The 14,160-nt window shown below is 39.9% G+C and overlaps 1 protein-coding gene across 1 annotated transcript in view; it reads left to right on the forward strand.

Annotated features, from left to right (window-relative positions):
• Positions 1-11,738, forward strand: part of vdra (vitamin D receptor a) — a 69,364-nt gene extending 57,626 nt beyond the window's left edge. The window contains exons 5-10 of the mRNA XM_030733698.1: positions 1,576-1,760; positions 2,577-2,676; positions 3,323-3,500; positions 5,492-5,643; positions 6,205-6,321; positions 10,319-11,738. Coding sequence (XP_030589558.1) covers positions 1,576-1,760; positions 2,577-2,676; positions 3,323-3,500; positions 5,492-5,643; positions 6,205-6,321; positions 10,319-10,572 — 986 coding nt within the window. The 3' untranslated portion in view covers positions 10,573-11,738. The remainder of the gene's footprint in view (positions 1-1,575; positions 1,761-2,576; positions 2,677-3,322; positions 3,501-5,491; positions 5,644-6,204; positions 6,322-10,318) is intronic.
• The last annotated feature ends 2,422 nt before the right edge of the window (positions 11,739-14,160 follow it).

Raw genomic sequence — 14,160 nt, forward strand, 5'->3', positions numbered from 1 at the left:
TGATTATGTAACGTAGCGTCTGTGGTTGCACTCCAGGGTGCAATTACTCAAAGTCCACTTTAAAATTAGTTGTTTACAACTTCCAAGAGAACAACCAGTATTCAGTGCTGTCTGAGTTCTATTTAATTTACAGTTATCCATGTCATATAATCGGTCTCTTGAACTACATAACTATTTGCTGTCCGTATACCTTTGATCCAAATACATAGTTAAAATTTTAAAGGCTACAGCTAAATTACACAAGGTCTCCGTCTTTTAAAAAAATAGCAACAATGCTATTCCTGCAAACCTACACGAATAGCATAAAGTGATGAAAGCTAAATTAATTGTGCAGAAAGTGTAAACAGTTAAACAGTTTCTCTGTAGCTGCCAGATCGACAGACTTGCCGTGTTGCGACCTCATCTTTCTGGGCTTGAGCCATGACAGCCTGTCTCTCCTTGGCAGTTGCAGTCTGTCTGGCTATCGTGCTGTCTCTCGGCCCAGTTGAGCTCTTCATGGGTAATTGTTTACTGTGGCAAAGAGTCAAAGGTATAATATGGGCCAAGGCATTCAGAGGTCAGTCCATTTCTCTAGCAGTGACTACAGTGACCCCACGGACTCCAGCTCTGGAGATAGATTATAATAATAGATAGATTTGAGAATAGATTCCACATGAATAGCTAGAATAAGGGCCATTAAATCAGCAATATAGTGTAATATTGCTGTATTTATGAATCCTTAGAGGCAATTCTTCAGTTGTTCACGTAGTATTTCTTTGATGGAGGTTGTAATTGATGAAAAGAAGCTGACACTGACTCCAGATTGTTCAGTTTCACTTTGAGAATTTTAGTGTGAAGACAGAGATTAACCACATTAGGAAATGTTGACAGTGAGATTATTTTCTAATGAAATTTTATGTTTCATCTCTCATGGTTTGTCAAAGGGGTCAGATTTTGTTAGAGGACTCACAGCCATCTGTCTACATTGTGCTTAAAATCCAAAATCTGTATTAGATTGTAGGTTTTGGTAGTTTAAGGTTGTAAAGCAATACAGTACGTTAAGATGTGTGTGTGTGCAAACCCAGGAATTCTGAAGCAACCGTTTCATCTAGTCAAGAGTCACTATAAACAGTAAGTCTATTTTGTGTTATGCACCACTGCGCCCCACTGCCTGCAGTCTCTGCTCCTGAAGCATGAATAAGGAAAAAGGCACTTAAATGTCCAACATTCAGTGCATCATCTGTATGAAAAAGCAGGAGACATGACAGGCTTTTCTGCTTGCCAACTTGAAGAGATGCATGGTAATGTAACCTAGGATAGAAATATTTGGGGTTTACATTACCATCCCCCGTTAGCTGCTTTTACTGCTGACTGTAATCTCACTTATAAAGCTGGTAATAATTTGGGACGTCAATGTTAAGATGATGTGTGTATGCACCTCCTTGATAATGTTGCCTTTAAAAATGCCTTAACTATCACCTGAGGTACAACACAGGAAGTGCTTTTCCTTCTGTTAGACTCACTTGATTTTGCTTGTTATACATAATTTCATTGTAAAAAGTTTTAATATGTCCCTTATTCTATTTTCCATTACAGTCATACTGACAGATGAAGAGGTTCAACGGAAAAGGGAAATGATAATGAAGAGAAAAGAGGAAGAGGCAGCCCGGGAGGCCATGAGACCACGGCTGAATGACGAGCAGGCTCAGATCATCTCCTCCCTGGTGGAAGCTCACCACAAGACCTATGATGCCTCTTATTCTGACTTCACACGCTTTAGGGTTAGTCTCTCCATCCACACCGTACTCACATTATGATTGATGATGCACATTTATGTTGTTTTCCACTATGACAGCAGGTCATGTTGTCACGACCTGGAACACCCAGGAACAAAGGCTTCCTGAGGCATTGAATCAGGTCTCTTTATTTTGCACCTAATGAGTGTGATTAGGTAGAATTTGTGTGTAATAATCATAATCATGCTGAAAAGAAATTTTGAGAACATACTTTTGGTCCTTTTGTTGAGAAGACGTACAGAGTAATCTGACTGTATTGTATACGAAAGTGAAGGCTACCATCACCCGTGTTTGTTTTCAGTTCACCCGTCACCAGTAACACAAGTCATTCACCCAACAGTCGTGTTTTCTTTGACTGTCTCATTAACTTGATACATTCAGATAACCTCCCCTGTGTGGGCTACAACAGTTGGGTTGTTCATAGCATAGGAGATGCAGAATACACACTGATGTGACAGCCACAGCCACACTTTAATTGGTTTGTAAATACCTGAGTTTTTAACATACTGAGTTTTGGGTATCACACTGAATAGTATGTGAACCTTACAAGATGAAGTTTGCCTGGACGAACTGAGGTGAGGAAAGTATCACCAAAAATAGGTATCATGGTTTCAGATGAATAAAATGGGTGCAAGTTGTATAGAATATAACTGCTAATAGTTAAACAGTTAACAGTAATGTTTGTGCCAGCCAGGTTAATATTTATAACTGTTTAATAGTCCAATGTTGTTCACTGAGTTCCTCAGAGTGTTGTTCAGTGCTGTGATTGTCAGCTGCTTGTGTTTCTGTGTGTGTTTGCAGCCCCCGGTACGTGAAGGCCCGGTTACACGCAGTGCCAGCAGAGCTGCCTCTCTTCACTCTCTCTCTGATGCCTCCTCTGACTCATTCAACCACTCACCTGGTGAGACAATAAAGACTTCTTCTTTTCTTGTGTGTGTGTGTGTGTGTGTGTGTCTTTTTTCTTTTACCATTCTGGAGTTAGGAAACAGTGATGCAGCTGTGAAGGGATCTGTTGATTAAAAAAAAGTAACTAGGTTTCATTTAGCGATTGTATCGCACAGTGAGTTCTTGGACCGTACCCATTGTGGAAAACAAGCACAGACCAAATGAAGGAATACTCATATTTGAAGTTAGAGAAAATAGGAGGGTTGCTTGCGGTCACATTTAACATTTAGTCAGATACTGAATTGTTGCTGCTGATCTTAAATGCCCACCTAGAACTTGTGGTGAGTGTATTGATCTGCTGTGCTGCTGTGTGTGAAACATCCGTCTTTTAGATTTTTTATCTTCTTTGCCATATGTTCAAACATGCACTTAATACCTTTTATCAAATTACTTAAAAATCTTTAGCACATCTTTTATTTAAATTCATAGGTTCATTATAAACTTACTTGCCATCTCCCTGTGTTTAACCTTTCACTGGCTCTTTGCTATTTCTCTGTGTTCTAAATATTTTCTTCTTTTCTTCTTCTTATTTTGCCCCTCTCCATACCTTTTTTCCCCCTTCCTCCTTCGTCCACTTGTCTCCTAATCCCATCCTTGAGCAGAGTCAGTGGACAACAAAATGAACTTCAGCAACCTGTTAATGATGTACCAGGATGGTACAAGTAGTCCAGACTCCAGTGAGGAGGACACAAAGCTTTCCATGCTGCCCCACCTGGCTGACCTGGTGTCTTACAGCATCCAGAAGGTTATAGGCTTTGCCAAGATGATCCCAGGGTTCAGGTACCAGTTACATCCACTATAAGTGAGATTTGCCAAAGAAGTACACTGAAGTGTTTTATTATTACACGCTACTTTTTTTTTTGCTTTTTTTTTTTTTGTTTTTTTAATTGATGCAAAATTTTAAATTGACAACAGTTGTTAAACATTTATTAGTTTAAACTATGTCAGCTTTATTTGGGTTTACATGGTTCCTAATGCACCAATGAAATTTAAATAACAGCCAAAGCAATTTGTTGATGGTAATTGAGCAGCAATTTTTATAGTAGATTAATCATTTAGTTATTAACAAAACATAATAAATGTAAAAAAAAAAAAATTGCTCATTTTATCTTTGAGTATGTGAAGATTTGATTGAATCTGTCTCTTTGGTTCTAGAAAATTCTAAAGAACAATTTTATGTTATTCTTTCCACATAAATAAACAAGAGAACAAAAAGCAATTGGCAGATTATTCAGTTGTAACAATAATTGTTATTTGCAGGAACGCCGCAGGTGGACTCAGAAGGGCTCTGAAATTAAAATGCAAAGTATGCTAAGAATAGCATTGCTAGAATATTAGCACATATTTTGCAAATTCTATTCTCACTGCAGTTACATACTGTCTTACCGAGCTTCTGGTAATGAGCTTTTTTTTTTGACTAGTTCAGTTCTTGTGCAGCTAACTAGTAGCACATACACACACAAAGGCTTGAAGCCTGGACAAGCTCCCCACCCACATGCAGAGCACACTGGTTTGCTGCCCTGTTGTTTGCTGGACATTACTGGGTAAGGAGAGATGCTGTCATCAACCCCCAAACAAACAAGCTCTTCCAAGAATACTCTGGAACAGACTGTAACTTTATAAATACATGCTGAGAAGAGATAAATTTGTAAATGTATGCACATACAGAGACCGTGGAACAACAGAATAAACACGCCATACATTATCTGTAATATGGCTATACATAATGCATATGTGTCTGCATCTTGAGAACTAGTAATGCTTGTGTACACCTAGCTTTATTTTCATTGCCTCATGAGTGAGCTCAGGCTTACAGTGTGTAGTGGAGCCCAGATGAAGAAGTTTGGGATTTCTTTGTTAACTTTTATATTACCAGGAACAAAAGCTACTTTTTTGTTGTGTTTTTTTTTAATCCAGGTTTTACTATCCAGCTACTATTTGAAATTATCCTACCACCGTCTTGATGTGGATAATATAACGGCTATTATATATTAAGATCTTAATTTATTTATTTATAATAAAGGGTATTATAGAGACATTTAAACAATATTTAGATCCCCTGTGGAATAATGTTGGTGATTTAAAAACCAAAGAAAAAAGGCAGAGGATCATATTTCATTCAGCAGTGATGACATGAAAAGTGTAGGTAAAACATTAAGAGAGTCGATTCTCTTACATTAACATCTGCTTGTTTCAGTGAGTGGAGGTGCACATAGTTTTAGTTCTGTTGCTACAGTAACAATTTATACTTTTTTTTTCCTGTTCGACCGTCTCTCTCACTCACACATTTATCCTCATTTATGAGCAGAGGTGGTTAGGTAGAACTCACTGAAGAGTGTCATGTGTACGCTGAGCCGGAGAAAGCTGAAAGTTGAGGGTTGCTGTACACGTCTACATGGTTACACACTAACGCAATTCTGACCTTTTTCAAAGCTTAACACAGGCCCAATTTGCTTGGCTTGTTTTTTTTTTTAAACAGAACATTTTACAGTAAAGAAAAAAAAATTTCAATTTCAATTAAATTGTATTTAATTTATTCATGGTACTCATTTGTATCATAATCTATTTCAATTTTAATCTGCTATTGCAAAATTATCTTGAATGGACACTTGTATCATGAAGTGATACAGGTGTAACTTTTAAAACACCTTTAAATCTTAAAAAAAAAAAAAACAGTCCAGACTCACTGATTTGACGGTGCTCTGTCTGACTGAAATCATTTACAGTAGACTGGAACTCATGCTGTATCTGTAACTGTGTCTGTTTTACAGAGACCTGACAGCAGAGGACCAGATCGCTCTTTTAAAGTCAAGTGCCATTGAGATCATCATGCTGCGTTCAAACCAGTCGTTCAATCTGGAAGACATGTCCTGGAGCTGTGGAGGACCTGACTTTAAGTACTGCATCAGTGACGTTACAAAGGGTTGGTTTCATCTTATTCGTAGCTCCACAGTAGAAGTATAGAAATAGTGGCTGCATTGCATGCTTTGTTTATTTATTTTGAATAATCGGTACATAAAGAAGTGTGCACAAAGCATGTCAGACACATATTCTTACAATATATGGAGTCCTCTTATTGAGTCACTGCTCTGGAAGCATTGATAAGCCATAGCTTTGCACACTCTCACGTATAGCGCCTTAATTGTTCAAGTTGGTGACACAGCTGTGATTATTTTTCTCCCAGTTTATGTAACAGCCTTACAAGGATCCCCCACACTCTGCTTTTTCTGCACACTTGCACATTACAGTGAGGTTTTGACTTCAGGTATTTTCACGGACTCAGTAAAGCAGCCACAAACACACACTCTGTGCTTATTCACTCATACACGAAGAGCAGGAAGCAATATTCTCCATCCACAAAATATAAATACACATGGAGAGCAGTGTTTTCTTTGAAGTCTCACACTACATAAAGTGTGTTTTCATTCATAGGGCAACAGAAATACACAATGTACTAACAGTGAGTTTGTCCCATCCTTCACAGCGGGTCACACTCTGGAGTTGTTGGAGCCACTGGTGAAATTCCAAGTCGGTCTAAAGAAACTGAACCTGCACGAGGAGGAACACGTGCTGCTGATGGCCATCTGCCTGCTCTCCCCAGGTACTGCTGCTCCTGCTTGTGTGTTCATTTATGCCTTCATTGTCTGGGTGTATTTCCAGCTGAGCCATGCTTTAAAGATTGAGAATAGAGATTAGAGATGGTTAGTGGGTTGTGTCACTGCTAATAGCACCGTATCATCAAAGTGTGAACAGCATGGCACAGGATGTGTGTTACGTTTGCTTTACGACCTAGATTCCCCCTATATGCCTATGTGCTGCCGGTAACACATGAAAAAAGCTGTTCCTGGAAGACAAAATGTTCTGTTCAGTACATGAAGGCGTGAAGTTACAACACGGCGTGAGAACCAGAAGTTTGCATGCTGTAAATGACATGTTTTGGCCAATGAATGAACATAAAGAGTATCAGATCTCTGAATCACAGACAAAAATCTGTTAAGCAGCAGGGTCATTTGATGGGAATGTACACCATTTCAAAAACAGTTTGTTTTGTTTTCCTTGAGCCTTGAGAGCCTTGGGGACACAGTATTTGTATCAAAGCAACAACACTTAGAAGGTAGCCCCCGTTAGAAATTAAATTCTTTGGGGGGGAAGAAAAATCATTAGTTGTGTTTCTTTCTGTTGCAATTATGTTGAGAGTTTAGATTAGTATCAAAAGTAATTCAATAGAAATTGTTTTCTCCACATCTTTAGTTACAATACAAACTGAAGCTAATGCAGCATGACTCTCTATGGTGCAGATTTACGAACACGGGCAAGAAGAGGGATCAAAATATATTTATCCAGTAATAAGAGCGACTAAAAATAGGAGTGGCAGAAGAGATCAAGACCCAGAACATCCCATCACCATGGTCTGATTGTCCATTGATAGCAGACATTTGTGTTCTTTTTATAAGCCTACTCATATACAGTGCTGTGTAAAAGTCTTGAGTGACCCCTCACTCTTTATTTTGATGGAAAAATGGCAACTAGGTGGAGTGATTTATTAAACAAAACAGTTTGTTCATATCTAATGACCTTCAGAGTCGATTTTCTGTATGCCCTCCTTTATTCTTAAACACAGCCTGAACTCTCTTAGGCAAGCTTTCTTCTAATTTCTTTAAGTAGTTTTTCCTATTTTTTAAGGACTTTCAGATATAGCTCATCTCCTGCTACTTCTTCTTTGTTCTCCACTTGTCCAGTTTCCTCAAATTTTTTAAGGACACACTGCTCACTATGCCGTGATATTGTCGGGCTTTTTGTGAATCATCTTGTTGGTGCAAAAATAATATTTTATCCCTGTCAAACTGTTATTGTTCACTTTTCTTTTGGAGATTCAACTAAAGAAATGGGAAAAAAATGATGTGCCTACAACTACAATTTAAAATGGGTTCTTACTAAGTAGTCTGTTATATGTAGACACCACACTGGTTCATTCCTTGAGCAAGGTGTCTTTTCTTAAACTTGAATGATTTATAGGTCAGTGTTAATTGGCTTAATGAACACCCCCCCCCCCCCCCCCCCCCCCCCACCCCTTCCAAAAGAAAAAAACATTCCTCTGAAAATGGTCGGGTACAAGGGCTGGACTGAAAATGAATGAAAAAGCAGCCAGTGTCCAAAGACAAACTTTGAAAGTCCTTCAGAAAGTTGGAGAACTGTTGCTCAAGAGCAACAGCTCCTTGAAAGCAAAAAAATTATTTTTTTTTTTTCTAAAAAAAAAGAGGGGTGGCTCAAGACTTTTGCACAGTACTGTGTGTAAAGTGATGGGTTTTTTTTTATTCTGGCAGCAATAGCAACATTGAAACGTACAGTATGAAATAGATGAAATCTATGAAAGCCTTTTATTTCTTTAAGCACGGACGTGGAGAGACAGTAACAGGGTCGATGTTTCAGCCGTCTGTGCTGAGTGCAGGGAGGATATCGTAGAGTGAAGATACCAGCAGGGTCACAGAAGGAGAAGAGGGGCGTGCATTCATCAATAGAAACATTCTGTCACATCATTAATAATTTCTTGTTCGCCTGTATATAATAGAGCTAAAAACTGAGCCGACAATGGGGAGCTTAGGCTAACAGGAGAGCATTTTATAATAGAAAGAACATGCTGGAAGCACAATACCAAAAAAAATGAGAAAGAAGTGACTGTGCTATATCTTTCATGTAATTATATACATTTTGTGTGACATGTTTTTATTATCAGAATAAAATATATTACCTTAGGTTGCATTAAGCTGAACAGGGAGCATGTCTGTTGGCTGTTACAGTGCCTTGCGAAAGTATTCGGCCCCCTTGAACTTTTCAACATTTTGCCACATTTCAGGCTTCAAACATAAAGATATAAAATTTTCATTTTTTGTGAAGAATCAACAAGTGGGACACAATTGTGAAGTGGAATGAAATTTATTGGATGTGTCAAACTTTTTTAACAAATAAAAAACTGAAAAGTGGGGCATGCGATATTATTTGGCCCCTTTACTTTCAGTGCAGCAAACTCATTCCAGAAGTTCAGTGAGGATCTCTGAATGATCCAGTGTTGTCCCAAATGACTGATGATGATAAATAGAATCCACCTGTGTGTAATCAAGCCTCCGTATAAATGCACCTGCTCTGTGATAGTCTCAGGGTTCTGTTCAAAGCACACAGAGCATCATGAAGACCAAGGAACACACCAGACAGGTCCGAGATACTGTTGTGGAGAAGTTCAAACCCGGATTTGGATACAAAAAGATTTCAGGCTTTTAACATCTCAAGGAGCACCGTGCAAGCAATCATATTGAAATGGAAGGAGTATCAGACCACTGCAAATCTACCAAGACCCGGCCGTCCCTCTAAACTTTCATCTCAAACAAGGAGAAGACTGATCAGAGATGCAGCCAAGAGGCCCACGATCACTCTGGATGAACTGCAGAGATCTACAGCTGAGGTGGGAGAGTCTGTCCATAGGACAACAATCAGTCGTACACCGCACAAATCTGGCCTTTATGGAAGAGTGGCAAGAAGAAAGCATTTCTCAAAGATATCCATAAAAAGTCTCGTTTGAAGTTTGCCACAAGCCACCTGGGAGACACACCAAACATGTGGAAGAAGGTGCTCTGGTCAGATGAAACCAAAATCGAACTGTTTGGCGTAAAAGCAACACAGCTCATCACCCTGAACACACCATCCCCACTGTCAAACATGGTGGTGGCAGCATCATGGTTTGGCCCTGCTTTTCGTCAGCAGGGACAGGGAAGATGGTCAAAATTGATGGGAAGATGGATGGTGCCAAATACAGGACCATTCTGGAAGAAAACCCGTTGGAGTCTGCAAGAGACCTGAGACTGGGATAGAGATTTATCTTCCAACAAGACAATGATCCAAAACATAAAGCCAAATCTACAATGGAATGGTTCACAAATAAACGTATCCAGGTGTTGGAATGGCCAAGTCAAAGTGCAGACCTGAATCCAATCGAGAATCTGTGGAAAGAGCCGAAGACTGCTGTTCACAAACGCTCTCCATCCAACCTCACTGAGCTCGAGCTGTTTTGCAAGGAAGAATGGGCAAGAATTTCAGTCTTTCTATGTGCAAAACTGATAGAGACAGACCCCAAGCGACTTCCAGCTGTAATTGCAGCAAAAGGTGGCGCTACAAAGTATTAACGCAAGGGGGCCGAATAATATTGCACGCCCCACTTTTCAGTTTTTTATTTGTTAAAAAAGTTTGACACATCCAATAAATTTCATTCCACTTCATGATTGTGTCCCAAAAAATTAAAGTTTTATATCTTTATGTTTGAAGCCTGAAATGTGGCAAAAGGTTGAAAAGTTCAAGGGGGCCGAATACTTTCGCAAGGCACTGTATTACACTCACTTAGCATTTAAATTCTATGTATGCAGCAACAAAATGTTCTGACAGACGTTCTCTTTCTTTCCACCCACCCACACCTTCCATGTCCAATCTCACTCTTTAATTTTCTCTGATTCTGCTTTGCTGTCCCTGTATCCATCTCATTTGCTGTGTGACCTTGCTCATGATGGGCTATACTCTCCACTCCCTCCACCCTCTTGGTTCTCCTATGTCAGATCGTCCTGGTGTCCAAGACCACGCCCGGGTCGAGCAGCTCCAGGACCGCCTGTCTGAGGCGCTGCAGGCCTACATCCGAGTCAACCACCCAGGTGGACGTCTGCTCTACGCCAAGATGATCCAGAAGCTGGCTGATCTGCGCAGCCTGAACGAGGAGCACTCCAAGCAGTACCGCTCGCTCTCCTTCCAGCCCGAGCACAGCATGCAGCTCACCCCGCTGGTGCTGGAAGTGTTCGGCAGTGAGGTGTCATAGCGGTGGAGGAGGCACATGCGTATGCATTCGCACGCTCGTTACACAGAGGATGATTAATCAACCCCCTGCTGCCTTTTCCCCAAGAACGCCACTGCCCTGATAAAACCCTGGACACGTGGGAGAAAGATGGATAATCTGACAGGTAGATAGTAATCTTCACCTCTTCATCATCTCTTCATCCTCCTAACCTCAAGCTACAAGACTCAAGACAACTGGACCTTTGGATTTACAATTATGAAACACACTAAACAGGTTCTTGCATTCTGTTGCACTTTGATAATCAGATTTTATTTTTGCCTCTGGATTTTGCAAACACTGTACAGAATCAGATTTTATTACATCACACAGATATTCAGACTCACTGACATCCCGGTCCTCTCTGCAGCCCCGGAGTCTGAAAGCCACCTCTTAATCATGACCCACCTTTCCTCAGAAACTACAACTTAGCCACTTTTCCTGCAGTGGAGACATCCTGATGGACACAAATGGTTTCATGCCTTTTACCATCATCTTTGAAACACTGCTCCATTTTCATGCCATTGCCATTATACAAATGCACAGATTTACATTTATTACCCATGCTGGGTGATAAACTTGGTTTAGATAGCTATTAACTATTGTTGGTTTACAGTTTTCAAAAGCAAAGACATCCAAATATATTAAATATCAGAAGCCATGGGCAAGGTTAAAGTAATTTGATAGAAATACTACAATGAGAGTGGAGCAGGTCTGTTTCCCTGTGAATCTGTGTATGTTGTCTCAGAGGGTCTAATGGATCGAAGAAAGATGTTTAAGTAGGAATGTGTCAGGATGGGAATGGTGGGAAGGAAGGTGAGAACTGGAGGAGCGAGGAAAGGAGGTTGGATAGATGGAGGGAGGTGCTACAGATGGAATTCCCTTTTCACAGGACAAAAAGGAATTCCACAAATAAAGAATGTATGTATAAATCTATATAAATATAAATGATATGTATAAGCTGACATATATAAGAAACATGGTCGCTTCCATGGAAGCAAATAGTTCTGAGTATTGTACAATGTAGAGGATTTGAAGGTCCCTCCTCAGTTGTGTGTGTGTCATCTTTCAAAAGACAAATATACACACACACACTGAGAAGTGTTTGAGGAGTCCTTTTATTTTTGAGATATGTGTACAGTGAGGGAGAATATTGATGGACCACGGGGGTGGGGGGTGGGGTGGTGGTGGGGGGTGTGTACAGGCTCTGACTGAGGGTCTAGTGCAGGGAAACAGTTTTTGGACCTGTGAAGTTTGTAGAGTGACATACGCAAACACGACTTCATGTCGCATGGATAGTGACTATCCAAAAGTATTTGTTCAGCTGGTTAGATTGCTGCTAAGACAGTTAGAGCTGGGTAGCTGGACAGAAACCAGCTGCCAGCTGTTGCCTCAGGGAAAAGTTTGTCTGACGATATTGTGTACTTGGTGTTTACGATGTGTGTGGCGTAAGCTTACAATCATGAGACAGAGATTGTTTTTGAAGCTCTAGGCATCACTGTGATATTGAATCATACTAAATAACAGCAGGAGGAAGCTAAAAGAGAAACTTTTTAAAAAAATAAAAAATAATGGTTACTGCAGGATTTTGTTTTCTAAGCTTATCTGATCAATTAAAAACTTCCCAGCATCAAAAAAAATCCATTGGGGATCATAATTAATACATTTTAAATGGCGACTCATCGGTGTGAAAATACTGATTTATTAATATCTGCCTTAGCTTTAGTATTTGTCAGAATTATATCAGTATGCACTAGTTTAATGTTTAATGTTTTATGGTGTTTTGGAATGAAATCCTGAAGATGCTCGCAGTAGCAGCCTGGCGATACCAAGCATAAGAATTTTTTTCATTATACAAAAGATAAACGCAAGCCTCATATCTTTTTTTATCACATTTGTATCATTTCAACACCAGCCACATAAGCAAAGTTTAGAATGTTAATTTTCAACATCACTACATATCATATATGACGTTTCTGTTGACACAGTGTATGCTCACCCTCATGCAGACCTGGACCACCCCCTTGTGGACAAACTTTGTAAATACCACTTGCTAATTCTGTACATATTTAGAATTTAATGTAGGTTAATATACAAAGAGAATTCAGTTGTTAATGGCGAGATGCTCTGCTATATGCAATTAGGAGTTGAACTCTAATGTTTTATTCTGCTTGAATGGACAGAAGTGGCAATTTTGGACAAGTTACTGAGCTGTTTGTGGGAGGACTGAAGGAGACTGTAGGCTTTGGGTGTGACCAGAGTGGCTTTTTTAAAACCTTCAAACATCATTAAGTAAAAAGAATTTTACCTATTTTGTATTTATAAAACACCACCACCACAGCTAAATAAATATGTGTGATAAAGAACCTTTGTCATACTAAATTGGCCAAAATAGTCCCCAATAGTGGGCAAACATTGATGAGACTTGGAAATCGGATGTTTTATAATAATGCAAAGATTTCATATGATTGAACATTCCCAGTGGAAGTTGTTTTGAGCATTCCATCTGCACAATACACACACACACACACACATCCTGAACACACTGGCAGCCTTTTAAAGGTCCCCAGCAGCTCAGTAGTGCCAGAGTGCCTTTTCTGTCCATTTCAAGCTGATGGATGTATATCTTTTCTCTCTCTTTCTAAAGTCAATTGATAAGCTTTTGACTTTTATACAGTATATTCATAAGCTTTTCATTTTGGTGAACATCTGATTTTATTTACTGACTTATTTTGTTCTTTTCGAGACTGTCATTTGTAATGAGTGTCAGAGTTTGCTGTCTTGCTAGCGCTAAGCTTGCTGCACCGCAGCGTTGTGTTAATGAAGCAAAGATGAGCAAAGCGGACTCGTGGAGCCCTTTCCAAGAACAAGCTCCCTTTCCCTTTTTCCCCCCCCTCATATCAAGTGAGTGAACGTGGAATAGCTCTTTTTAATAACTCACATATTGGCTTCGTCCTCTCATGTGGGAATGGAAGGAACACTGGCGCTGAGTCTCGTCAGTGTGTCTGTTTAACACCTGGAGCTGGATCGTTTCTTTGTGGGCGGAGGGGCAGTCCCCAACTCTGTGTAAAAAAAACATCTCTTTCTTCAAACACTCTCATGTGATCATAAACTAACACTGCCTCAACTGACTTTCACAGGATTTAGCCAATGCAAACTGCTGCAGCATCAGCATGAGCGTGCCTCTTTATTCATCAACCAACCATCTAACCACCTCCGGTTCTGCAATAGCCAATTACAGCAGGATTACTCTTCATAGCTTTAACTCAGCAGCGAGTCAAGCTCTTCTTTGGAAAACTGTGGTGCACCAAGAACTGATGGGAGGATACGATTTAGGGGGACAACTGCTGTGGAATTGGACATGTCACCTAAGTGTGGAGATGACAGTAGAGAAATGGCTTCTCAGTCCCAGTTTGACCCAGGAAGCCTTTGGATTGGACCTCTAGAAGACTGTGTAGGATCTGTATAGAGGATTATAGGAGATAAAATATTTTTTAAAAAGAGAATTGCCACAGATGTGCAGACGTAGTGACACACTGTACAGTGTGCACTGACTGACTGAGATGTCGCCTC

The sequence above is a fragment of the Archocentrus centrarchus genome, chromosome 7 (genome assembly GCF_007364275.1).
Source record: "Archocentrus centrarchus isolate MPI-CPG fArcCen1 chromosome 7, fArcCen1, whole genome shotgun sequence".
Lineage (NCBI taxonomy): Eukaryota > Metazoa > Chordata > Actinopteri > Cichliformes > Cichlidae > Archocentrus > Archocentrus centrarchus.